At 45.3% G+C, this 27,706-nt stretch overlaps 1 protein-coding gene across 4 annotated transcripts in view; it reads left to right on the plus strand.

Moving 5' to 3' along the window:
- The first annotated feature begins 2,350 nt into the window (after positions 1–2,350).
- LOC137521172 (chloride channel CLIC-like protein 1) overlaps positions 2,351–27,706 on the plus strand; it is a 46,006-nt gene continuing 20,650 nt past the window's right edge. Inside the window, exons 1-6 of one of the 4 annotated variants that reach the window (XM_068240092.1) lie at positions 2,351–2,545; positions 6,385–6,524; positions 10,726–10,803; positions 13,628–13,732; positions 16,324–16,545; positions 17,933–18,073. In XM_068240092.1, coding sequence (XP_068096193.1) covers positions 6,393–6,524; positions 10,726–10,803; positions 13,628–13,732; positions 16,324–16,545; positions 17,933–18,073 — 678 coding nt within the window. In that variant the 5' untranslated portion in view covers positions 2,351–2,545; positions 6,385–6,392. The other 3 variants (XM_068240090.1, XM_068240093.1, XM_068240091.1) reach the window with 3 other exon arrangements.

The raw sequence follows: 27,706 nt of genomic DNA on the forward strand, positions 1-27,706 counted from the left end.
AACACCTCTGTGTTCAATGTGCACAACATTCTCAGTGGATTCCCTGCAGCTCTGTGGGGAGTGCATATGTAGAGTATAGTACTACTGTGTAACAAAGTAAACCTGAGACAGATGAAATTAAAGTTTTATACATACCTGGGGCTTCCTCCAGTCCCCTTCAGGCTAATTAGTCTCTAGCTGTCCTCCTCCGCCACCTGGATCTTCTGGTTATGGGTCTAGGTACTTGGGCCTGTCAGGTGTAGTGCGCATGCACACACTCCGCCGTTGGGAGCGTACTACATCTGCGCAGCACTGTTGCGCAGGTGCAGAACGCTCCTGGCTGTGGAAGTGGCATGCGGCCGGACTGCACTGATTGGCTGAATTACCAGGACTCATAGCAGAAGATCCAGGTGGAAGAGGAGGACAGCGAGGGACTGATTAGCCTGAAGGGGGCTAGAGGAAGCCCCAGGTATGTATAAAACCTTTTTCACCTGTCTCATGTACCCTTTAATTCGTAGCCACCAAACCAAATTTTAAAAAGATCAAATTATTTGATTTCATGTGCAAAGGGAGTGCATACATTTGCATAAACCAGCATCAATGAAAAATTATTAGCATCTCATTGACCATCTCTGTTAGTGACACGGCTACACATCATGCTTTATTCTTACAGCATAGATGTTATTTAGTATATATGTTACGGCCAGAACCCGAAGTTTGGCCACTTCGGGTTCTGGCCGGCCAATGTGCGAAGTGGCCGCTGCGCTGCGGCAAGTGTTAGAAATGAAATGATTCCTGTTCAGATGAATGTATTTTCCGGTTGTCTCGCTGCGGCCAAATGTATGAAAAGTTAGTTTAATTTATTGAAATGAAGCCGGCGGCGGCGGCGGCAATGTAGCAGATGAAGCCGGCGGCTTCAGCTCTCTCTCCTCCTCCCTGCCTCTCTCTCTCCTACTGGCAGCCGGCGGGGACATGCGTGTCCCCGAGAGTCGTTTGTCCTGCCAGGGAAGCAGAGCGGGGAGGCTGCAGACATTGCTTCTGCCAGGACCCACTCTGCAGGAACAGCAGGATTCCCTGCCGTGACGAACGACTCTTGGGGACACGCGTGTCCCCGCCGGCTGTCAGTAGGAGAGAGAGAGGCAGAGCGGAAGCCGGCGGCTTCATTTCATTAAATTAAACTAACTTTTCATACATTTGGCCGCAGCGAGACGGCCGGAAAATACATTCATCTTAACAGGAATCATTTCATTTCTAACACTGGCCGCAGTGCAGCGGCCACTTCGCACATTGGCCGGCCAGAACCCGAAGTGGCCAAACTTCAGGTTTTGGCCGTAACATATGCAAAAGATTCCTGTGTACACATCATATATACAGTCACAATCCGATATGTATATCTGACTATAAAAATACGGGGACTGCAGCACAAGTAACTATTTTTTGATTGGTTTATTTCATTTTTGTGGACTAAGCACAGCTATTAGTGTATGTATAAATAATTTATGATGACTATTATCTGAGAAATAGAACATTTTATCATATTGTCTATTTTAATTACAGTTTAAATTCATTAGGAGTCGGTGTATTTTTCCCCGACTCCAGGTACCCAAAATTGTTCCAACTCCACAGCCCTGGCAGTGGCAACCCTGTCAGTGTAACACAACAGATGGAAAACTGAACATTTTAAAAACTGAGCCGTGTTATGGATCAGTTTTTACACGGATCAGTTTACTATCTGTGGCCGTGCCAGTGTGAACTGGGCCTAATGCCTGGTATGGTAAACCCTGATATAAAAGAACTTCTGTTATAGAAACCCATGTGCCGTGCTCAGTACTTTGGGCCCATGTTGATTACCTCAAATGGTTGGAGAGACCTATGACTATTTATGATATACACCTCTTTGCCCAGTACCTTGGAGTTTACTATAAAGGGATTCTACTGTCTGTGTCGGTATGCAATATAATTTCCCCTACAGGTGTTCCAACATCCTAGCATAATTATCCTTCATATTAACATTTTAAAATAAGTATGATATCAATTTAAAGGATGGGAATAAAGTTTAGAGTCAAACACATTTTTTTAGTAGAGAAATATATATATTTACATACAAAGAGGGACAAATGGGGAACAAAGAGAGGCAAAGGGACTGTCCCTTCAAAAGAGGGGCAGTTGGGAGCTATAATAGGGTTAGGTTGGGTTGCACTTTCTGATATGTATAGTATACATGCAGGTACCACCCCGGAAATAGTTTATTTTCAGCATGCTGCTGACTGATGGGATTGCATGGTATTGCAGTAAAACAGCGCTCACATAAAATGGAAAACGAAAGCAAAGCAAACGTCTGCTAACATGAGCAGCATGAGAGGTTGCCTGGCTCCTCCCACTCAGTCACGTTACAGTGACATCTTCCCTTGCTGTGTGGTGGTCTTCTCGGTGCTGTCAGTGTCCTGTCAGCCTGTGCTGCAGCCCTGGGCGTTAGATGGGGTCTGGCGCTCCTGAATGGACGGATGCGATGTTAGTCAGCTGATTACTGCCGATAGGAAGCTGTTTAGACGTCACAGCTTGTAGTGTGAGTATAACTGGGAGAGTGGGAGTAATGCAGGACGCTGTGTTATATACAAACACTGGGTTTAGGTGTGAGAAGTTCCTGACCTGTTGTGATATTCTGAACAAATGATCGCGGGAGTCTGATTTCAGTGGAACGTGGAAGCTGCCAGTAACTGCCATGTTTGTTTTGAGAAAATGTCGTGCTGACCTGAGAAACTAATGAGGTTCAAAGTCAACCTTCTCATAGTTTCTCGGTCTTTGCATGAGGCAAATCACGTTCGGAAAGCTACCTGACAGCTTGATTATTCAGTTGTCTATCCCAGTCTGCTTAGCCCTGTGGAACTCTGTCTACTTAGCCCTGTGGAAAATTAAAAAGTATTTTTTTACATTTTATGCTGTGTGGTGTTATTTGGGGCAGTCACACTGCAGCTGAAAAGCACCGTGTTATAGCAGTGGTGCGACCAAAGAAGAAAAATTAACGTGTGACATCTGGAAGTCGCACGGTAATGCACTGCAGCTTGTGTGTAAGGCCTGGTTCACATTAGCGTTCGCTGTTCGGATTCGCCTGATCCGAGCCGGACCGTATACTGTACAAACGGAACGTACGTTCCGCATAGCAATGCAAAGTCTATGCGGACGTTCACATGCGTCCGTTCCGTACAGAACGGAGCCGGATCAGATCCGGACTCCGGACACTTTTCCAACATGCTCTATTTTTCGGGTCCGGCTCATCTGGCCCACGCACCCGGAGCCTGACTGCACCATCCGGAAATAGAAACCAATGGGAAATGGAAAGCACAGAACACACTGGCCATAAAAAACTGACGTTCTACCCCACTTCCTATGCGTTTTCTAGCATTTTGGATGGGGAAACATGGGCCCAGCATTTCTGGAGTGGAGCAGCAGTGACTTAGTGCTGGAGCTGTTTGGCAGTATGTCTGACGTGGAGGTGAGGCCCTAAACAGCGGAGGACCTGATTCTACAGATGCACCTTCTACTGACCTCCCAGACCCCAACAAGTAAAATAGTTTATCTCTTTTACCAAACGGATCCGGATCGCAGCTGTATACATTCCTGATGCATCCGGATCGGAACCGTACTGTTCCGGTCCGGTCATCCGGTCCGTTTGGCACAGAAACGCAAGTGTGAACGGGGCCTTACTTAGAGCTCTTCTGTTACGTCGCACCGCAGGCAGTATGTGTCATGTCTCATTGACTTTAATGTCTACTCTACTGCAATGAGCTGCGGCGGAGAGTACTAGAGATGGGAAGTTCGGATCTTTTCAATGATTTGGATGATTCGAATCGGATCTTTGATCCGAATCTCGGATCATTTTACTAGGGAAGCATTCGGGGGTGAAATGACTAGCAGGACAGGACTTTCCCTGCAGTGGACAGAGAAGGGGAGGGGGGTGGACACACAAAGGGGAGAAGATGGACAGAGAGCAGGGAGTGAACAGAGAAGGGAGGAGGGACGAGCAGAGAGCAGAAATGTTTGTTTGCACACAATACCCACATGCTGCAATCATATGCTTTACATATATTTCACCTATATGTTCATCTGTATACTTTGAATGCAAACGTCGCAAAGTGAAAAAAAAAAGCATTCCCCAAAGCATTCCCAGAAGTGAAGTGCAGCTGTTTAGAGCAGAGTGCAGGAGGATCATATTGCCCTGCAATCACAGTGCCTGCCCTTGTAGCCCAGCACGCTGTCTACAAAGTTACTGAGCTGAGCCAAAAGTTTCCCATTTGTTCACTGTGCACAACTACGGAACAGACAGCCTATAATGTGCAGCACATAATAGCCAGTATGTGTGCTCTACACATATCTGGCAGTGGCACCCATGTCCCCTCTCTCTCATCTACCTGTCCCTGCAAGGCTGGCTCCCCTCCAACAGAGCGATACATTTCTGCTCTGCTTCCTTCCAGGACCCCCCTGCCCGCTGAGAGGGGGGTGTGCCGCTCCTGGTCCCGCCCCCCTTTGCGATCCGAATCACTAATTTTGATGATTCGACTCACAAAAGAGATTCGGATCAAAGATCTGAATCGTTCATGATCCGGACAACACTAGAGAGTACCACAACTCAGCATCGCTGTTGGTGTAAAATGACCCTCAAGGCAAAGTTCACACTGAGGCGTTGCGTTGTGTACAATATAAAGGCAGGCTCGCAATGTAACAATTTGTGCTATGCAAGCATTGCAACACATACAATCAGGCCCTTTTCCCACTTGTGCATTGCTGATCACATTTTCAGCTACACCCAATGTACATGATTCGCAAGGACATCAGAAGTGCATAGACTGCAGTGCACAGTCACAGTGATCGAATCTGCTGTATATCGGCTGGAAAATCGTTAGGTGTATGGGCCCCTTAAGACCTTGGACCCACTTGCAGCATTTTAGCCAATTTATTTCATATTGATTTTGAAAAAAGCAAAAACGCAATTAATAGGCAGTCTTGTATTGTGAATTTCCAGCGTTTGCGCTTTGCATTGAGTTAATCAGAACTGTGTCACGCTTGCTCTGAAAATGCTGCATACACTGCGTTTGCAATTTTTACATAGCACAAGTGCTGCAGTCCTGCATTCCACCGCTTGCGGCTGTCTTGAAAAAATTCAAGATACCTGCATGCTTTCTTTTTTTGGGGAAATGGGGAGGGGGCTAGTTAGGTTCTCCTGAAGTGAACCTTGAAGGCCCGTTTCCATTAGAGCGAATCTGCATGCGTTTCCTGCATGCAGATTCGCATAGACAATACAAGTGGATGGGACTGTTTCCACTTGTCAGGATTTCTAAGCGTTTTTCTGTGCAGAAAAAAATCTGCACAGCAGAGCCATCAGAATTCGCATAACGCATACCGCTATGCGATTCGCATACAATGTATTTAATATGAAATGTGCATGCGGTTTTGGTATGCAAATTTTCATGCGAATTCGCATACGATTTTGCATAGAAACAATGGAAAAGCACACAGGCACTGCCATGGTTAAATTCGCATACATAGTCATCCATGCGAAATCATATGCGAATTCGGATGAAAATTGGCATACAACCGCATGCGAAATTCACATTAGCATGCACATTTTTTCCGCGGCGATTCCCACCGCACAAGTGGAAACGTACCCTGACTAGGCCTGAAAGATGAATCGAATTTAAACCGAAATCGCGATCACCAAGATCACAATTTCGGAATTGTCAAAGTGGCGATTATCATGATCCCATCATTTCCACATGGGGTACGGTAGAAGAAGCGGCTCGTGTGGCCCGCAGCGTTGGACATACAGACAGAAATCGTTCAATTCAATTTTTTTCCTAAAATCGTTCAGGCCTAACCCTGACTGTAAAAAAAAAAATACAAGTGTTTCACTTACCTCGGGCTTCAACCAGCCCCCTGCAGTCATCCTGTATTCTTGTAGTCACTTACTGATCCTCCAGTCCCCCGCCATGAGCTAGCTTCATTTTCGTTGTGGCCAACATGCGCAGTACATGTAGGTATGCGTACTGCACACATGCAAGACGGCCACAACGATGGGAACGTGATCGAGAATGCACGAGGCAGTGGTTGGCGAAAACGAAACTAACTTGCGGCAGGGGACAGGAGGATCGAAGAGTGACAGCGCAGGCACAGAAAGGCTGCAGGGGGCTGGTTGAAGCCCCAGGTAAGTTTTTTGTTTTTGTTTTTTTTGTTTTTTACGGTTAAGGCTCCCTTTAAACATTCTATAAATGCAGGAAGTTTTGAATCCGGATGATACCACATACATTCTATAAATGTGATTGCTTGAGGTGATCTGGACATATTTCATGCTCCCAGCAATGGAAGCCTGTGAACAGTTGTCTTTCTGAGAAAGTGCTTTATTTCCTTCAGGTGTTAGGATGGACTTCTTCCTGCTTATCTCCATCTGTTTGGCCACCTGTCATGGAACATACCAGGATTTGGACTGGATAGATCCAACAGATATGATACATTATGATGCAGCTGCTGGAAGGATGAGAAAAGAAAGGGAGGTATGACATTAATTTACACCATAACAACATGTTTGAAAGACCACAGCCATTTAATATTGATTTTTATATAGCTCCAGCATCTTCTGTGGCGCTGTACAACAGAATACACAGTATAACAATAAAAAATAAATACAACAGTCTACAAGGTTTCCCAACCAGGGTTCCCCGGTTACGTTGCATGGGTTCCTTGGCATTTTTCTCCATCGTGGGTGTTGAGGGAAGTATGATAGAGAAAACTCTATAATAGGGGACACACTATAATTGGTGGTCAGAATAGCAATGAACACATTAATAAAAAGCATTAGAATAAAGGGACATTAGAATGAAGGGCTCTGTAATAGGACATAAAAACGGCCACAGCAGCTTTTATTATTATTATTTTTTTATTTATATAGCGCCAACATATTACGCAGCGCTTTACAAAGCACAAAAAGACGACAAGGGGAACATAGATACACTAACAAAATGTACAACAGAGTTACAAGCAGCACAAATATTGTGCCAAAAACAGTAAACATTAGGAGGATGACCCTGCCCTTTGCGAGCTTACAATCTAATGGGTAGTGGGGGACACACTAGGTAAGGGGGTGGAGGATGGATGAGGCAGTGACCCTTTGCCTCTGATTACATTGTGTCAGATAAAGACCATGCCACCTGCAAATTACATTCAGGGTTTCCTTGAGATCCGAAAATTACTTGCAGGGGTTGCTTGAGATCCAAAAAGTATTTGCAGGGTTCCTCCAGGGTAAAAAGGTTGAGAAAGACTTGTCTACAATGACAATGGTGGATTGCAGCTGATGCAATGAACAAATCAACTATTGACAGGGGTGGAAGATAAGTGTGCATAATAAAAACACACGATTGGTTCGCATGATGGCCAGGGGCCCCGGACCTCTCTCACTGGCCGGGGCCCCAAGGCCAATGCGCGATACCTGGAGGGGAGTGCAGGTGGGCATGGACCTCTCACACCCAGGCTCTGGACCTCTCACATCCAGAAAACCCACCAACACTGCCTCCATACTGAATGCTAAATTCGACACACACAAGCAATAGAACACAGCAATACATGCATGCAGCTACATTTAAGTCGTCAGCAGGTGCTCGTCAGCCAATCAGGATGCACTGTCATACACCCTTTACCTGCCATACCACATCTAGCAGCCATTAGCATTCAGGTGGGAGGCTTCAGTTGGACGCAAATCGCAAGATTGCGTCGCTAGCAGGACCGCCCCGTGCAGGCATTCCTCCCACAGGGGTCCCTCCCTAACCGCTCACCTGTCTGCCATGTCCTAGAGCTGAAAAAAAACGTTTAAAAACACACGATTGGTTCGCACGATGGCCAGTGAGAGAGGTCCGGGGCCCCTGGCCATCGTGCGAACCAATCGTGTGTTTTTAAACGTTTTTTTTCAGCTGTAGGACATGGCAGACAGGTGAGCGGTTAGGGTGGGACCCCTGTGGGAGGAATGCCTGCACGGGGCGGTCCTGCTAGCGACGCAATCTTGCGATTTGCGTCCAACTGAAACCTCCCACCTGAATGCTAATGGCTGCTAGATGTGGTATGGCAGGTAAAGGGTGTATGACAGTGCATCCTGATTGGCTGACGAGCACCTGCTGACGACTTAAATGTAGCTGCATGCATGTATTGCTGTGTTCTATTGCTTGTGTGTGTCGAATTTAGCATTCAGTATGGAGGCAGTGTTGGTGGGTTTTCTGGATGTGAGAGGTCCAGAGCCTGGGTGTGAGAGGTCCATGCCCACCTGCACTCCCCTCCAGGTATCGCGCATTGGCCTTGGGGCCCCGGCCAGTGAGAGAGGTCCGGGGCCCCTGGCCATCGTGCGAACCAATCGTGTGTTTTTAAACGTTTTTTTTTCAGCTCTAGGACATGGCAGACAGGTGAGCGGTTAGGGAGGGACCCCTGTGGGAGGAATGCCTGCACGGGGCGGTCCTGCTAGCGACGCAATCTTGCGATTTGCGTCCAACTGAAGCCTCCCACCTGAATGCTAATGGCTGCTAGATGTGGTATGGCAGGTAAAGGGTGTATGACAGTGCATCCTGATTGGCTGACGAGCACCTGCTGACGACTTAAATGTAGCTGCATGCATGTATTGCTGTGTTCTATTGCTTGTGTGTGTCGAATTTAGCATTCAGTATGGAGGCAGTGTTGGTGGGTTTTCTGGATGTGAGAGGTCCAGAGCCTGGGTGTGAGAGGTCCATGCCCACCTGCACTCCCCTCCAGGTATCGCGCATTGGCCTTGGGGCCCCGGCCAGTGAGAGAGGTCCGGGGCCCCTGGCCATCGTGCGAACCAATCGTGTGTTTTTAAACGTTTTTTTTCAGCTCTAGGACATGGCAGACAGGTGAGCGGTTAGGGAGGGACCCCTGTGGGAGGAATGCCTGCACGGGGCGGTCCTGCTAGCGACGCAATCTTGCGATTTGCGTCCAACTGAAGCCTCCCACCTGAATGCTAATGGCTGCTAGATGTGGTATGGCAGGTAAAGGGTGTATGACAGTGCATCCTGATTGGCTGACGAGCACCTGCTGACGACTTAAATGTAGCTGCATGCATGTATTGCTGTGTTCTATTGCTTGTGTGTGTCGAATTTAGCATTCAGTATGGAGGCAGTGTTGGTGGGTTTTCTGGATGTGAGAGGTCCAGAGCCTGGGTGTGAGAGGTCCATGCCCACCTGCACTCCCCTCCAGGTATCGCGCATTGGCCTTGGGGCCCCGGCCAGTGAGAGAGGTCCGGGGCCCCTGGCCATCGTGCGAACCAATCGTGTGTTTTTAAACGTTTTTTTTTCAGCTCTAGGACATGGCAGACAGGTGAGCGGTTAGGGAGGGACCCCTGTGGGAGGAATGCCTGCACGGGGCGGTCCTGCTAGCGACGCAATCTTGCGATTTGCGTCCAACTGAAGCCTCCCACCTGAATGCTAATGGCTGCTAGATGTGGTATGGCAGGTAAAGGGTGTATGACAGTGCATCCTGATTGGCTGACGAGCACCTGCTGACGACTTAAATGTAGCTGCATGCATGTATTGCTGTGTTCTATTGCTTGTGTGTGTCGAATTTAGCATTCAGTATGGAGGCAGTGTTGGTGGGTTTTCTGGATGTGAGAGGTCCAGAGCCTGGGTGTGAGAGGTCCATGCCCACCTGCACTCCCCTCCAGGTATCGCGCATTGGCCTTGGGGCCCCGGCCAGTGAGAGAGGTCCGGGGCCCCTGGCCATCGTGCGAACCAATCGTGTGTTTTTAAACGTTTTTTTTCAGCTCTAGGACATGGCAGACAGGTGAGCGGTTAGGGAGGGACCCCTGTGGGAGGAATGCCTGCACGGGGCGGTCCTGCTAGCGACGCAATCTTGCGATTTGCGTCCAACTGAAGCCTCCCACCTGAATGCTAATGGCTGCTAGATGTGGTATGGCAGGTAAAGGGTGTATGACAGTGCATCCTGATTGGCTGACGAGCACCTGCTGACGACTTAAATGTAGCTGCATGCATGTATTGCTGTGTTCTATTGCTTGTGTGTGTCGAAGTGTGCATAATACTCAGCATTGAGAGACAGAAGGGGAAAGAGAGTCCTGGTCAATAGGCCTTACAGTGTAAAAATTTAAAGGATAGGACAATAGATAAAAGGGAATCCGTGTATGACATGGTAAAAATGGTGGTCAGGGACCGAAGTTCCCTAGGTAGGAGAGTCCTGAAGAGGCGAGTTTTCAGGTTGCACCTAAAAAGGATATGTGTGGATGATTGGCGGATGTGTTGAGGGAGGGAGTTCCAGAAGAGGGGAGAGGATTGAGAGAAGTCTTGCAAGTGGGAGTGAGAAGAGGTGACCAAGAGAGGAAGACAAGGGAATATTGTTAGTAGAGCAGAGTTTGCATGGAAGATGGTACCTGCAAGATTGGCCCAGTTTTGGGAGGGGTTACAAGCTGTATCACGACTTTTGTAGGTTTTTTTGGGGAGATTTAACTTTATTTCCTGTCCTGGTAAGAAGAAATGTGAGTGGTGACTGTTGTTTACTTGTTATAGTACTTGTGGGGGAGGGGGGTGTTATCTTATATTTTGGATACATACAATACTGAATATGATACATTCGGGCTGGATGAATGGCATTTCATTTAGTATGTCTGCCCATGTGAGCTTTTGGAAGCTTTTGAATTTTTACTCATGGCAGATCTGAGTGTTGTAAACCATGGTGCCTTATTTTTCTCAGGATATTTCTCAAGAAGAGAATGATAGCCGCACAGAGTATGCAAACCAGAAGTATGGGATGGATGTGGATGAGTTGAAACAACAGGTACGCCTTTTGTAATAAGTATAAACATGAAAGCAGAACATTTTAACATTTGCTGGCACACTAATTCTTTATGACATGACAAGCTGCTTGAGTAGCTGGAATGGTATAGCAATGGAAATATTAAATGCATTTTTTTCACATTAGGAGGTAGAAAATGGCAACTGACGTGCCTGGAACAAATCTGTACATTAGCTTTAATATAGAGACTAGTATAAGGCAAGCCTCATTTGTTGGTATTAGAGTAGGTAAGCATTGAAGCTTCTGTTGTTTGTGTCAAATCTGGGGAGATTTATCCTCCTTTCCTGTTCTGAATTATCTGCGCGCTCACTTCCACTATGTACAGGTGCGACGCCGTGTTCTGAACAATGTGTGCCTTGGTATATGATATACGTCCACGTTATCCAGGGCTGCTTTACGTTCATCAGTGAATAAGAGAATGCGGTGTCTGAAAAAAGCGACATGCTGTCACATTTTCTTTCTTGACATCTATGCATGTGAAAACCCACATTAGATGGAAACAGCCCAATCCTTTCCAATGGCCTGGCAGTTCAATGTGTTTTATCATTTGTGTAACGTGCATGGAATTCAGACATAGATCCCTAAGGCTTTAATGTAAAGCCAGGGACAGGAAGTGATGGACATGAACAAAAACTTGACAGAGAATGTAACTTGCACACTATTCATTGACTGAAACTATTTGGTTTCTACCCGTTTCCCTTCACACTCCTGGCCTCCACGATAGTAGCTGGCTTGTGCATCTATGGATTGTACTTTCTCCAGATGAGGAGAAAGATGGCAAACCCATTCTGATAATTTTTAGTATGCGGGGGTGTAACCTCTGAGCTGAAGAAGACATTTTAGATTTGCCAAGTAATTATGTTTGACATTTTTGAAGAAGGTCATTGCAGCATGGCATCCCAGTGATGTGTAAAAAAAAAAATGGTACTGTTTGTAAGAACAGGCTGAATATCTGCTGATTAGCAGAATAGTAATTAGAATTGGTTCTGCTAATTATTTTTTCTTATTCCACCAATGGCCTTGACTGTATAAACCATCGCTGTAACAAAGGCAGCACGGAAAAGCTGAATGTCCTTTTGACAGCTAAAGATTAGATCCATTTTAAGACAGACAATTCCTGACAGGCTGACATTTCTGTTCATGTAGGCCCACAGTGGCTATTTATGGTTAAAGTGGACCTGAACTATTCCATATGACAGAAGGAAAACATATGGAAATGCTCCCTGTATGTATTTAGAGCGTTGAGCCCACCCTCATCTGTGACTAATCACAACTGTATTTTGATTTCTCACCCGTTTCAGCTGGTTGCCTCAGCAGAGCAGCTAATTTGTAAACACATAATGTGTTAACCTTATGTCTGCTTCCATGAAAGTAGGAAGTAGGCACACTGCAGATTTATTGCAGGATATGTATCAGCTGTAACAAAGAAATGTTTTTCTTTAAAGGAGAACTGTAGTGAAAGGTATATGGAGGCTACCATATTGATTTCCTTTTAAGCAATACCAGTTACCTGGCTATCCTGCAGATCCTCTGCCTCCAATACTTTTTGCCCTAGACCCTGAGCAAGCATGCAGCAGATCAGGTGTTTCTGACATTATTGTCAGATCTGACAAGATTAGCTGCATGCTTGTTTCTGGTGTGATTCACACTACTGCAGCCAAATAGATCAGCAGGGCTGCCAGGCAACTGGTATAGCTTAAAAGGAAATCAATATGGCAGCCTCCATATACCTCTCACTACAGTTCTCCTTTAAAGGTTATGTTATTGTTGCTTTTCTTTTAGAGCAGAGAGGAAGTTCTGAGTTCAGGTTCCCATTAAGAACAGTCAGGAATTGCGGATGAGAAAATCTTGGTTATCTAAAACTAAATACACACCACAGATCGTTGTTGGCTAAATCGATCATTCATGACCTGTTGGGAAATATCCCTATACAGACGCACTGCTCGTCTTCTGCCAAGCAGCCTGTTCTGATCTATGGAAAGGGGAGGGCGGGACGGAAGATGACTGGTTGCACGGCAACAGTAGCAGGGCCAAGAATCTTCCAGCTTGGTTCATTGCTAGAGCCCACTGACATTGGCGGACTCCTGTATACACTCTAGATTTTAGCCTTAAGTTAATCCTTAAGTTAGGATTGATTTTGGCAATGAAAATGTAACCTGTGTTCATAAATTTCGAGTGCAACGCTGTGTAGAAGCAGGGAGAATAATTTAGCAGTGTGTGAGGGTGAATTAGTTATCGTAATCCTATTCCGACTAATGTAAGGAGATTTTTTATACAGAATTGTAAAAGCTCGAGTAAACTCAGAACTGAACATCCTAAGTTATAATAGCGATCAGAATGTTATTGTATATAAATAGTTAATAGTAGCAAAGTGCTAGACAGAAATACCTGTTTCATTGGCTGTATGTGACATCTTTCCTGCCTGTCCTCTGTGGATATAGCCGGTGGATGAGTCAATCAAGTGTGACACCTAAAGTAGGTAGAACAGATGCCAGACTTCATACATGGCTTCTGCTATAAGGCAGGAATGCATGGAAATGAAGAAGTTCTCTGGAATTAGATGCTGACCATTTTGAGCCTGTATGGATCGATAGCTCAAGAGCTGCAGAGCGCAGCTTACTGTGGGATATTTGTACTAAGAAAGTACAAAGTGAAGGTAATCCTTATGGTTCACACTAATCAGCATGGTTGCCATTAGGACTTTCCTCGCTCAGTTCTGGTTAGTTTGTCAGCAGATGTTCTGATTCAGTATGTTCAGTTTAGATTTAGAATTCCCACATGCAAATGTCACTATTTTTTGCAGATTGAGGAGTACAGGAAAACGGAACAAATGCCTCAGAACAGTGAGCCGGCTTTCAGACGCTTCCTGCTCAGGATTCTAGATGAAGCTAAGCAGCTTGGACTTGTAAGTACTACACGTCTTGTCATTCTTGCATTCAGTTTTATCACCCTTGTATGGTACATCAGAGCACAAATGTACATATAAGCATTAGAATTTCATGTGCAAAGTGTATAACCTGTGTTTAAAAAAAAAACCATACATACATACATACATACAGTTACAGACAAAAATCTTCACTGATATGGTAACAGAATCCTCAAGGATTTAAAACTGTGCTAAACTCCGTGCATGAAATTACAAGGTAGGATAAGGGAATTGGCTGTACTGTTTAAATAAAATTCCTTTGCGGAAAGAAAAAAAATAACTAAAGCATTTTAGGGTAAGTTTAAGTGTAGCTCTGTTTGTCAGCACCGCTCTTCACTGACAGTTATTGACCTTTAATTGACTCTCAGCAAAAGCTTTGCTGACGTCAGTATGATGGTGCCGGCAGAGCAGGAGGTAAAGATAGATCTGTACTGGAGACAATCCTGAAATGTTAAAGGACACCTGAAGTGAGGAGCCATATACCAGTCGCTTGGAATCCTGCTGATTTTTTTTCATGCATTATTAGTGTCTGAATCGTCCATCTGAAGCAAGCATGCAGCAAATCCAGTCACACATCAGTCAGAAACATCTGATCTGCATGCATGTTCAGGGTTTATGGCTAATGGCCCATACTCACGGGCTACAATTGTCGCCGCAACACGCGGCGCGCGCGTGTTGCGACGACAGGTCGCCCGTGAGTATGCGCCGTCGCACGGGCGCGCACCCCGAACTGCCGCCCGTCGCTGTCGCCAGGCGATTGAAAGTTTCAATCGCCTGGCGACAGTCGCCGCCGCAACTGTCGCTAGTCCGGAGCTTCCGGCGGGGGGAGGAGGAACGTCGGCGACAGCTTCCGTCGCACCGCTGGTCTCTCTTCCGCGTGTGTACGCGGAGGGACCTGGCGAGGAGCTGCCGCCGGCCTGTCGCCCACACGCTCACGTGTGCTGGCGACAGGCCACTTTTGCAGCCCGTGAGTATGGGCCATTACAGGCAGAGGATCAGCAGTACAGCCAGGCAGTTTGCATTATATAAAATAAAATGAATATGGAAGCTTTCCACACTCACTTCAGGTGTCCTTTAAGGTGCTTATCAATAATTCAGTCTGGATTGTACAGTCATACCAAAGCTATGTAGCAGAGAGGTAAACTGGGTGAATATTCTATGCTCCATTCTTTAGGTAGTCCCTCATATTGCACAGTTGTGGCGTGGTAAGATTCTAGTGTGTCTAGTCATAATCCAAAAGATGACCGTTCCATGTGAAGCTTTGTACACACGCTAGGTGGTTCTTGGCTGAGGTGACTGATCTCTTGATGCCTCTGCCGAGAATATAGGGTGTGTATGGCAGAGTGCCGGTGTTCTGACTTTCAAGCATACCTGTCAAGCCAGCGTACATTTTATTCTGTGCTTGCACAGCACTACCTCTCCTCTAACTTGTCAACTCAGTATACAAAGAAGTGAACACGAGGGGTTAAAGATAGATGCCCAAGGAAGGGTGTTAAAGTTAATTGCGCACTTGCGTCTGGTTGTGTTAATAGTTGCACATGGGAGGAGTAAAGGTTAGTCGCACATGGGGGTGGGGGCTTAAGATTAAGCACCACCGGGGGTGGGTTTTGTGCGATGGTAGGGAAAGGTTAGGTCATAGTGCAATATCTGTAAATATTACCGTGATTTTACTATGTGAATGAAGTGGTAGTATGTCTGTAAATTTACCGATATTCTACTACAGCTATCCTACAAACCATTTATGGTGAATTGGTAGGTATGTTAGTCTTTTGGTCAAACTAACGTACACATATGCTATTTTGCAGTGCTTGCTTGCTAGTTTGTTGGAAAACCGGAATGTCCTGGCCAAGCGCAACCTGAGCCTATTGTTCTCCTTACCTCTCCCACTCCAAGACATTGCCGCCTGGGCGGCACATTGTCTCTATATCAAAGTACTCAGCAGCGCCTCTCACATATACCTTCTTCTGGCACATTGTCTCTAGCCTGTAGGCTAGTGACGACAATGTACAGCACTTGGTCTGTTGCTGAGGGATCGAGTCCTGATCATTGTGGGCGACAGTAATTGTGTGTTCTCTTATTCAGGAAGGTTTTTTTTTTTCATATACATGCATAGTTATATGAATTATGCATTAAAGTTTTTAGAGTTTCAGGTTAAGGTAAACCCGAGGGGAGAAACATATGGATGTTTACATATTTATTACCTTTTAAATGCACCTTGCCTGGCAGTACTGGTGATCTTCTGCCTGTAATGCTTTTAGCCATAGACCTGGAACAAGCATGCAGATCAGATATTTCTGGTATAAATCTGCCAAGGTTAGCTGCATGCTTGTTTCAGGTGTATGGCAGAAGCTACATCAGCACAACTGTCAGGCAACTGGTATTGATTAAAAGTAAATAAATATGGCATCCTCCATAGATCTCTCACGTCGGGTACCTGCATTTGATGCAACTTTTGCTTAAAATTCTACTTTGCTGGTATATGATGGATGTTTTTGACTTTTTTTGCTGGTATATGATGGATGTTTTTGACTTTCTTTTGCTGGTACTTGATGGATGTTTTTGATTGACAGCCAGATGCTTCTCAGCCAGAGATCCACTATAACGCGGAGGTGGTACTCACCAAAGAGAAGGTTGCTGAGATCTGGAGATATCTCAGTGATAGGGACTGGCATGCAGGTGCCCTCGATGAAGCTCTCGGCAGCACTTTAGTTGGCTTCAAGTATTACAATAAAGAAGAGTGCAGATGGAACTTTGAGGACTATGTTGGGACTGATCCGATGACTGTTGTTATGGTAAAGGATTCATCAATTTTTCCTGGGTAGTAAATAAAAAAACATATTCATTTATACATTATTTAGTCAGTATTTGTACATTGTAATATTTGGCTAACTTTGCTCACGCTGATTTACATTCTGAAATGTATCACAGGTGGTGACCTCTTTAATCCTGTCAGGGGCATCTCTGCGAAATGTTTGTTTACTAAGCAATCTTAAAGCAAGTAGAAAATATACCTGGTTTCCCAGAATGCTCGAAGGGGTGATGGGGAGGACAATTCAGTATAGCTAAACAGCCTAGGCTAAGCATCAGTGGGAGGGCTACATACCAGTGTACAGCAATATATAGATCTAAGAAGTTTTCTGATGCTGAAACCAGAAAAATTAACATAAAAATGTGTATCCAAAATAATTTACTAGACTATACTATATGTCACTACAGTGCCTCTTTACTATGGAATATTACACATTTAAAGCTTTAGTTCAGCCTTTCAGTTTAGTAATTCATGTGTTAGTAAGTTTGCATCATTTAGCAGTGCACAGTTTTTGTGCATTACATATCTATAGGTCTTCTGCTGTTCTGCAGTACAACCCTGCACGTTTTTGCTACACGTGTATGAAACCGATGTGGTCCAAGTTGATGGCTGTAAAAAAAAAATAAGTCTTCCAACAGTTAGCATTAATGGTATAACCATGACAACATAAAATATTACAAATCTGTCCTGCCAAGGAACCTGCCCCTTTGGGGTAAGGAAGTTCTCGGCCAGTCAGTCTCTATCATTGATGGTCTCCTGAACTGCCCTTGAAGCCTGGTTCCTGATGGTCATTCAGCATGTAGTCCTGATCAAGATGTTCAGCCACCCCTTACTGCCTCTTATAAAACTGTGTAGGATGCAGGTGGATTTCAGAACACAGTTTTTGCCAGGCAACGTTTCATGGCAAAATGGAATACATTTCACTTGTTGGCAAGAATGCCCAAGGTGCTTTCCACCATAAACCATGCCCTGGATAGTCGGTAACTACAGAATCTTTGGGCGACTCAGCCCACTTTGGACTTTCTCATTGGCTGATGTGACCATACTCTCAAAGGCCTCATCCCCAACAATAACAAATAAGTACAAATGACCAGTGATAACAGAGCATTATTTTAAAACTATGGCCTTAATATCATACAGAATCTTATAAAAAATCTACAAAAACCACCAAGTACACAACTGCTCAGTGACCATACTCCTCTCTCTATATTTTCCTGCTCTATACAGATTTCTATTCCAATAGGAAAATAAAACTATACACTACACCGTATTCCAATCTAAGAACATTTTACTTTAGGGAAAAAAAAGCGACGTGTTTTGTAAAGCTTCTATTCAATGGATATCTAATCTCGAGGATTATTTTTCCACAGATTTCACTGACTCTCCTTACCGTTGTGGTCATGATAGCCACACAGATGTGGACACGTATTGGTTTGCTTTCACTGATACCAAGGATCTGTGTTATCATTTTTCTGACCAGTCTGCCTTGGAACTGGATGTACTTGTATCGGGTAAGCTATTTTAGTTTTAATTTTAAAAGTTTTGATAGACTATTAGGTGACAGTCAATATAGTAACTTAAAGAGAACCTGAGGCGGGTTTTTTAAATCTTGATCGGACACTGAGGCATGTTCTGTGCGCTATGACATGCCTCTGTGTCCTGCTGCTGCTGCCGCCAGTCTCCTCCGGGCTCAGCCTTCTGTTTACCTGCAAATGTCAATCAGTGTCCGCCTCCCCATTACATGCCGCTCTCCCCGCCACACCTCTCCTCTGCTAGCTTCCTCCAATTGAAAGCCAAGCTGTGACCCAGGAAGTACTGGCCGCAGCTTAGCTCCTGATTGGAGCACAGATCATGCCTCTGTGTCCTATTAAGATTTAAAAAAACCCGCCTCTGGTTCTCTTTAAGTATTGGACAAGCACCGTACTACTAAATATAAACTAAAAAATAAAACCAGAGTGTACTTGGGGAAGTACTCTGAAAACAATTTGAAAGAAAAAGAACCCCAATGCAGCACCAAAGTTGGTCAATAGTAATTAATTAGTCTTTACTGAAAAGTTAAACGCAACGAAAATCATTTAAAAAAATCACGTGATAGGTGACAGGGCACGGTGATAGCCTAATATTTTACCACTATTCTACCTAAGCCCGTTTAAAAACGGGCTCTAGGTAGTGATACTGCCGCTCCATGTTAGTGCGCGTGCGCACCCATCCGCCCGCCGTGTGCGCACCCATCCGCCCGCCGTGTGCGCACCCATCCGCCTGGCTCCCTGGCCCGTCCTCCTGTCCCAACGGTTGACTGTACTGCGCACATGCGCAGTACAGAAAACCACGGACACACAGACGGAAAGATGACGCAGGGACAGTTAGGTTTTAACAATAACAACAATAACAATAATATTTATATAGCGCTTTTCTCCCTGGGGTTTCAAAGCGCTGTGACCCTGCATTATGCAGTCTCAAAGGCTAGGGAAAAGAAGTGAGTTTTTAGCCTTTTTTTAAAGCTGTCCAGAGAGGGAGCCTCTCGTACTGATTGTGGAAGTGAGTTCCATAGAGTAGGGGCTGCGTAGGAAATGGCCCGAGCACCAAATGTTAAGTGTATCCTGGGAATAACCAGCTTCATCTTGTTGGCAGAGCGGAGGGTGCGTGGAGGGGCATAAAGTTCCAATAGATCTGCTATGTATTTGGGTCCCATGTGGTGTAGAGCCTTGAATGTCAGCAGGCAGATTTTAGTATACAGGATAACAATAGGTCTGAGTCAATAACAATACATCTCCTCAACACTTATTACAAAAAGTGCAGCTGTGCCAATAATGATGAAAAACATATCTCGCTCTATATCTCTCAATATCAATAACTAGTATTGACCAATAAGAGCAAATACATTAAGAAAAATAAAGAAAACAAGATTTAGGGGGGAAAACCCTATGCTAATCTGATCCCAAATGCCAGCAATCCCAAAACAAGAATATACATAATAATCAGAGCATGGGGTACAGGTGACTCAATGGAACCAATCTTAAGTTTTTCTCAAACTATAGACACTACAGCATGGTAAATAAGCTGCTTAGCACCTTGCCTTGCTGCAATAGATTCACAGGTCTAAATTGTAACCAGAGCGCTCTCTGCATAGAGTTTGTATGTTTCTCTGTTTGTATAGGGTTATTTTGGGTGCTCTACTTTCCTTCCACATCTTAGTGTACCTAAAGTCAGATTTTGTACAGAAAATAAACATACATACCTAATACTCATTAGGAAATCTTTTAGTGTGTGTTGAAATCGCCGTTCCAAGCCGCCCCCATTCACCGCAATCCAGCACTGAGATGTATGACATACGGAATAAAACTACCTGAACTGTCTCGTTTTTGTCACTCCTGGCTGCTTTTTTTTCTGGTCTACAATTTAATTTATAAAATTCTATCTGGTAAGGTGGCCACAACCCCGGGACTACTTCTGGGATCGCGGCCATCATGCTGAAGTAAATAAAAATTTTATAAACGTGTCAGAAAAAAAGCAGCTGGGAGCTGTCCAGTACACATCAAGATTCAGGTAGTATCGAGGGGGGGGGGGAGAGGTACGCTGGCTTGAATTACTTCCGGACCGACATAGTTGGAATCTATGTCCTGCTGATGAATGTGCGGCTCTGACAGAGCATTGATTCCAGCTATTCACCACTGCGCACTCACGCCGCCCTCGCTGCCTGACGCGCACTCACGCCGCCCTCGCTGCCTGACGCGCACTCACGCCGCCCTCGCTGCCTGACGCGCACTCACGCCGCCCTCGCTGCCTGACGCGCACTCACGCCGCCCTCGCTGCCTGACGCGCACTCACGCCGCCCTCGCTGCCTGACGCGCACTCACGCCGCCCTCGCTGCCTGACGCGCACTCACGCCGCCCTCGCTGCCTGACGCGCACTCACGCCGCCCTCGCTGCCTGACGCGCACTCACGCCGCCCTCGCTGCCTGACGCGCACTCACGCCGCCCTCGCTGCCTGATGCGCACTCACGCACTGTGCTTTTAAAACTTTTAGCCATAGACCCTGAACAAGCATGCAGCAGATCAGGTGTTTCTGACATTGTCAGATCTAACAAGAGTACATGTTTGTTCTGGTGTAATTCAGACACTACTGCAGCCACATAGATCAGTAGGATGCCAGGCAACTGGTTTTGTTTAAAAGGAAATAAATATGGCATCCTCCATATACCTCTCACTTCAGTTGTCCTTTAAAGGAAATCAAAGACGGGCACACTTGTATTGCGCAGACTGCACCCCCCCCGGGTCTATAGTACCGAGCCGTCCGGTCCCGAAAGGGTTAAAGGAGAACTGAGAGAGGTGTATGAAGGCTACCATATTTATTTCCATTTAAGCAATACCAGTTACCTGGCTATCCTGCTGATCCTCTGCATCTCATACCTTCAGCTATAGACCCTGAACAAGCATGCAGCAGATCAGGTTTTTCTGACAATTTTGACAAGATTATCTGCATGCTTGTTTCTGGTGTAATTCAGCCACTATTTCAGCCAAATAGATCAGCAGGGCTGCCAGGCAACTGGTATAGCTTAAAAGGAAATAAATATGACAGCCTTCATGTACCTCTCACTACAGTGCTCCTTTAAAGAACACCTGAAGTGAGAGGAGTAAGGAAGCTGCCATATTTACTTCCTTTTAAACAATGCAAATACCCTGGTTGTCCTGCTGATTCTCAACCTCACAGGTGTTGAACTCCAATCGTTGAGTGGCTAGATCCATGCCAGTGTTTAGGATAGACTGAGAAATGTGTTCTGCTTGATGAACCGCACCTGTCCTGATTCAGTCCCATCGATTCATTTGAGCTGTGTCTAAACTGTGTGAGGACCTCTGCCCTTGAGGACTGCAGTTCAACATCCCTGCTCTACTTCTAATAATTTTAGCCATAGAGCCTGAACAAGCATGGAGATAAGATGTTTAACTAGATTTGCCACGTTTGTTTCTGGTGTGATTCAGACACTACTGCAGCCATACAGAACAGCAGGACAGCTAGGCAACTGTTATTGTTTAAGGCTTCTTTCCCACTAAGATGTTGCGTTAGATGCCACGTTAAGGTCGCATAACGTGCCCCTAACGCAACGCATAGTGGGGTTGAAGTTGGACGTCAGATTGAGCCGAGTTATGCTGCTCTTTATGCGTCCATGATGCGTACTTTTGGACGCATGCGGCATCACGTGGTCCCGCCAGCCAATCGCCGCACAAAGCTGCCGCTCCAGGAAGTAAACGCTACACGTCACACAGTGCAGTGAATATTAATTAGCCATGTGGCTGGCCGCGGAGGAGGAGGGGAGACCACCTCCTCCAACATTACTGAGCATGTGCAAACAGATAAACGCTTCTAAGCCAAGTATAACGTACAGCATGCAGCACTTTGTTTAAACGTGCTGCGTTACAATGTAACGCAACGTGGGCACTGTGAACAGCCCATTTAGTTTTCATTGCTGTGAGTTAGGCTGCATTACAGGCTGCACTAACGTGCGCCTGTAACGTCTTACTGTGAAAGCAGCCTAAAAGCAAATTGACTACGGAGGAAATGTGAGTGCACTTCTAACTTTTATTGGAATCAAAGTGCTTTACACTATGATTGCACTTTGGGAGTATTTTATACAATATAATGCAAGGAGTTGTGAAAGTAACAGGAGAGCTGGGAAAAGACCGGAGGTTGGGCGGCAGCCCATGACTGTTGTGGTCTGTGACTGATCAACAACATTGGTCCAGTGAGCGCATGCCAAAGATATCTGTGCTGGTTGTTGGGTGTGAACACCGTTTTGTCACATAAGCACAGTGGAGTGTGTGAACACCAGAGGTTTATTTTGGCAGAGTTCTTCTATGATTAGGTCTATTTACATTTTTCAGTTATTGAAGGCTTTGAAGTTGTACTATGTGTACATGTCCAAACTGCTCCCGATTGATAAAGGGATCGATTTTACGATAACTTTGCAAATTGGATCCCTTTCTCAATCGGAAGTGGATCGGACAGAATGGGAAAAAAAAAGTTGAGATGAACATTGACTTTAGGAAGCGCGTCTCCACCCCACCTCCAATCTATATTGACGGCACAGAAGTTGAGAGTTCCCTGTGCCCACCTTCTGGGCACAACCATTACCAATGATCTAAGTTGGAAAGCCCACCCCACCTCCACCGAGAGGAAAGCCAAGCAGAGGCTATTCTTCTTCCGTCAATTGAGGAACTTTGGTATGGGCCAGGAACTTCTGACAAGCTTCTACTCGGCCACAATTGAGTCTGTCCGACACAAACTACTGAGGGTTATCAGACCAGCGGAGAGGATCATTGGGAAACCAATTTTCCCTCTGAACCTCCTCTACGACACCAGACAGCGCTCCAGAGCACTGCAGATCACCAACGATCCATTACACCCAGGCTCCCGCTTTTTCAGTCTTCTCCCTTCAGGCCGGAGGTTTTGGTCCATCTCCACTTAGGACCTCTAGGCACAGGCACAGGTTCTTTCCCTCAGTTGTCAACTAGCTGAGTTCTGACTCCTCCCCCCCCCCCCCCCCTCAGCCCCCCATCACCCTCCCCTTAAGCCGTTCTTCCTCTACTTCCTCTTTTTAAACACATCTGCACTGCCGAACGCTATACTTTTTGTGAACAATTTTTCGTTATCGAATTGCTGTATTTGGATTATGTTACCAGGTTATCTCTTGTGTGTCCTTTCCTATACTTATAGCCCTACATGTGCCAAGCCCAATTCTGGGCAAAAATAAAATAAAATGATTCTGATTCGGATATCGTCCAATTCCCATCGATTGGGCAGGAAATTGCATCTTGTGTTCCCAGCATTAGACTCTGTTATTAGCAGTAAAGATAATGGCCATTTTTTCTGAGTTTAAATTTAGAGAAGACTTTGAGCTCAGGTTTGTGTATGGTAAAGTGTGTTTGTGTATGGTAACTCTGTTGATACCTACATTTTTTGTAACATATACTGTTAAAAATAACAATATCTCTCTCCTGGTACACAATAGATGAAGGGTCAATTCATTAATGGTTGGTAAGGGACCCTTAGGGCCCCCCAATGTCTTACCCTCCCTCCCTTTGATGTAGGGCAGAAATGCCCATTAGGTAGATCGTGATCTACTGGTAGATCACAAAGGGCTTCTGAGTAGATCCCACACCGCCCACCTGAGTGATATATGTACAGGTCCTTCTCAAAAAATTTGCATATTGTGATAAAGTTCATTATTTTCTGGAATGTACTGATAAACATTAGACTTTCATATATTTTTTTTTTTTTTAAAAGAGATTTTTTATTGAAATTTTTATAAACATTACAAACATGAAATAATCCCTACACCTCCCCCCCCCCCCCCCCCTTAGATCCACACTTGTTAGTCACATAAATTACAAGTACATGACATGGTCTTACATACATACATTGTGCAGTACAGCAAGAGACTGTTTTGGTAACCAGTAGGCCCTGACACATTTCAGCAATTTGACTTACACAGTTGAACTAGCGCTTTTACTCACTATCTGATAGGCTCTACAAATACACATCCGAGACACTGACGTTTATGTCCAGGTTTGGTATTACCGTGTCGTTGGCCTCCACCCAAGCCCCCCAGATTTTGTCGAACTTCCCAATCTGGCCCCTAGTCTGGTAAGTTAAGTTATATAATGGGAGGTTGAGATTAACCAGTCTTGTAAGGTCAGACAGCTGAGGGGTGATGGGTTGTTTCCATTTAAACATAATACATTTCCTGGCATAAAAAAGAACTATGCGTATAAATTTTTTCTTGTGTGCGCTGCAAGTGGCATTGTCAATGATGCTAAGCATCATGGCCTTAAAGGACATCTCTACTGGCCGGCCCAGAACCCTAGAAAGTAGGGAAGCAACGGATTTCCAGAACACCTGAATGTGTGAGCATTCCCATACACAGTGGATAAAATTAGCTTTCTGATGACCGCATTTGAAGCATGCTGAGCTGGTATTAGATCCCAGTTTGGCTAATCTAAGCGGGGTGTAGTATGCCTGATGAAACCACTTGAGCTGTATTAGTTTATCTTGCGTACTAATAACTGATGACATATAATACATTTCAAATTCCCCCCAATCTGATTCCTCGAAGTTGTAGGTATCCAACTGCCATTTAAGTTTGGCAGCTTCATACCTTTGGAAGCCCCCTTTGGAAGACAGGATAGAATAGAGATTAGAGATTTGCTTAGTAGTGTCTTTGTTTAACATGAGAAGTTCCAATTCCGAAGGTTCAATCCGTACCCCAGATGTGCCCCATTGAGTTCTAACCGCATCCCTAAGTTGAAAGTATTGAAAGAGTGAGCCCCTTGGGAGACCGCATTCGTTTCTGAGGCGCACAAAGGATTTAAAGGTCCCGTCATTATAAATGTGGTTGATGTATTTGATTCCGTGCTTAAACCAAAATTGGACGTTACTGAAGTTATATAGTTCCGGCAAATTAGGATTGATCCAAAGAGGGGTGCTAGGAGAAACTGTGTTCTCCTTTTTGGGGATTATTTTGATGGCCGCTTTGTATAATTTAACAGAGGATTTAATAAGTAGGGTACCTTCTGAGTGAGGGGCCACCCCCCTATAGATTACATTACCCAGAGCTTCGTACGAAGTGGCCATATCCGCTTCCAGATTCAGCGAGGCATCGGATCTGTCAGAACTCATCCAGCGCTTTATATACGTTAGTTGAGCTGCTAAATAGTATAGGTAAAAGTCTGGTAAAGCTAAACCCCCCAGTGCGGGTGGGAGTCTTAAAGTAGCTAGGGCTAGTCTAGGTGCTGAACTTCCCCATATGAATTTGCTAATTTTAATGTCTGTCTAGTTTTTTGAAGAAACTTTTGGGGATTGTTAATGGGGCCATCTGGGTGACATAAAATAGCTTGGGGGCGACTATCATTTTGAGAATTGCTACTCTACCGGCTACATTTAATGGGAGCTTGCTCCATAAGTTAAATTTAGAATCTATGCTGACCATGAGGGGAAGAATATTAGCAGAGCTGTAGTTATTTAAATCCCTGGTCACCGTGACTCCTAGGTATTTGAAGGTGTCAACTACCTCTAGTTTTGAGGAAGGGTCAATGTGCTGTTTAGCGTTTAAGTCTAGCGGGAATAAAGCAGATTTAGTCCAATTTACTCGAAGGCCGGAGATTTTACCAAAAATGTTATAAATGCGGAAGACCTCCACCAAGGAGAGACCTGGATCTGCTAAATAAAGTAAGACATCGTCCGCGTATAGAGAAACTCGTTCCTCCATACTGTTTACTATAAGGCCGGACAGGGCAGTGGATGTGCGGACATGTTCCGCTAAGGGCTCCATGGCTAGGGCAAACAACAGTGGCGATAAAGGACACCCCTGCCGCGTCCCCCTCCTGATTTTGAAAGAATTGGAGATGTGTGAATTGACTCTAATTTTTGCGCTAGGGTCTGCGTAAAGGACATTGAACCATTTCCTGAAGTTTACCCCAAATCCTAGTTTTGCTAAGACCTCTTGCAAGTAAGGCCACTCCACGGAGTCGAAGGCCTTGTGCGTGTCTAGGGATACGATTACTCTAGAGCCTGCGTTTTTGTGGGGGTATTGGATGTTAGAAAACAACCTTCTAATGTTTGTTTTAGTAGATCTGCCCGGGATAAAGCCCGTTTGGTCCCCATGCACAAGTGAAGGAATAACTTGGATCAATCTATTCGCCAGGACTTTAGCTAGAATCTTGGCATCTGCATTGATTAATGAGATGGGCCTATAAGATTCGCAGAGTTCTAGGTTTTTGTTTGGCTTAGGGAGAAGAATAATTAGTGTTTCGTACAGGGTTGGTGGAAATGTGCCCCTCTCCAAGGATTGCGCGTATAGCGCTGCCAGTTTAGGGACCGACACTGCTCTACTTTTAAGATACCATTCTGACGGAATACCGTCAGGTCCGGGCGTTTTACCCTTCTTCAGGCCCGTTATGGCTATGAGTATTTCTTCCTCTGAGATAGGCGCATCCAGAGCCAACGCTGCTTCCTGCGTTAGTTTCGGGAGCTCAACGGCATCTAAGAATTCCTTAATGGAGGTTAGATTGCCATCAAACCTACTGGTATATAAATCACTGTAAAAATCATAAAATGCTCCTGCCATATCTGCCGAGGACGTGCATAACTTGCCTGTGCCTGATAGGATTCTGGGTATAGCCACAGATCCTTCAGATGTCCTCAACATATATGCCAGGGTCTTACTGCATTTATTACCGAATTCAAATGATTGTTGTTTCGAAATGACATCCTTACGCTTTGTGCGCCTCAGAAGTGCAAGCTCATGGAACCTGCGGGCTGATGCCCATTCCCCGTATGATTGATCGTCATGTGCCGCCAGTAATCGCTGTTTAGCCTCCATTAACCTGGATTCTGTCATATAGCTAGTAGCCAGGTTATTCTGTCTAATAATTGAGAGAGATGCTCTAAAGGCGCCCCGTAGGACCGCTTTACTTGCGTCCCAGCATACCCCAAATTCTGTTGAGCTTAAATTTTCTACCCAGAAGTTACCCATAGCTTCTACACAGGGGTTTAGAACTGTTAGGTCCTCCAGCCACCACGCGCCCATTCTCCAGCAATTGTTGCTTTGGGTGTTAAGGCAACGAAGTTCGCATAGCAAGGGAGAGTGGTCAGATATGCCGTGAGGTAAGTAACTAATGTCTTCGACCAGGGGGAGTATGTCTTGGGTCCCCAGGCACATGTCTATACGTGACATGTATTTGTGTTGATCTGAATAGCAGGAGTACTCTCTGCCGTCTGGATATCTCCAGCGCCAGATGTCTGTAAGGGCATATCTGGATATCCAATCTGTAAAATGTGGGAAGGCCCGTGAACTTTTGCTTAATTTGTCCTTGACTGGGTCAAGGACCGCGTTAAAATCCCCAATTATGAGGACAGGATTGTCCATACAGCTACGAAGCTTAGTGGCCAGGTGGTCAAGCACAGCAACGTTAAAAGGTGGGGGAACATATAATGATACCAGGGTATAAATTTTGCCTTCTAGATTGATAGTAACTATTGTGAAACAACCGTTCCTGTCCACCTGGACACCCTGCACCGTGCCCGGGAAAGATTTAGAAATTAAAATTGCGGTGCCTCTGGAGAAGGTAGAGAAATGGGACACATGGTAG

This window comes from Hyperolius riggenbachi, chromosome 6 (genome assembly GCF_040937935.1).
Source record: "Hyperolius riggenbachi isolate aHypRig1 chromosome 6, aHypRig1.pri, whole genome shotgun sequence".
In the NCBI taxonomy this organism is placed as follows: Eukaryota; Metazoa; Chordata; class Amphibia; order Anura; family Hyperoliidae; genus Hyperolius; species Hyperolius riggenbachi.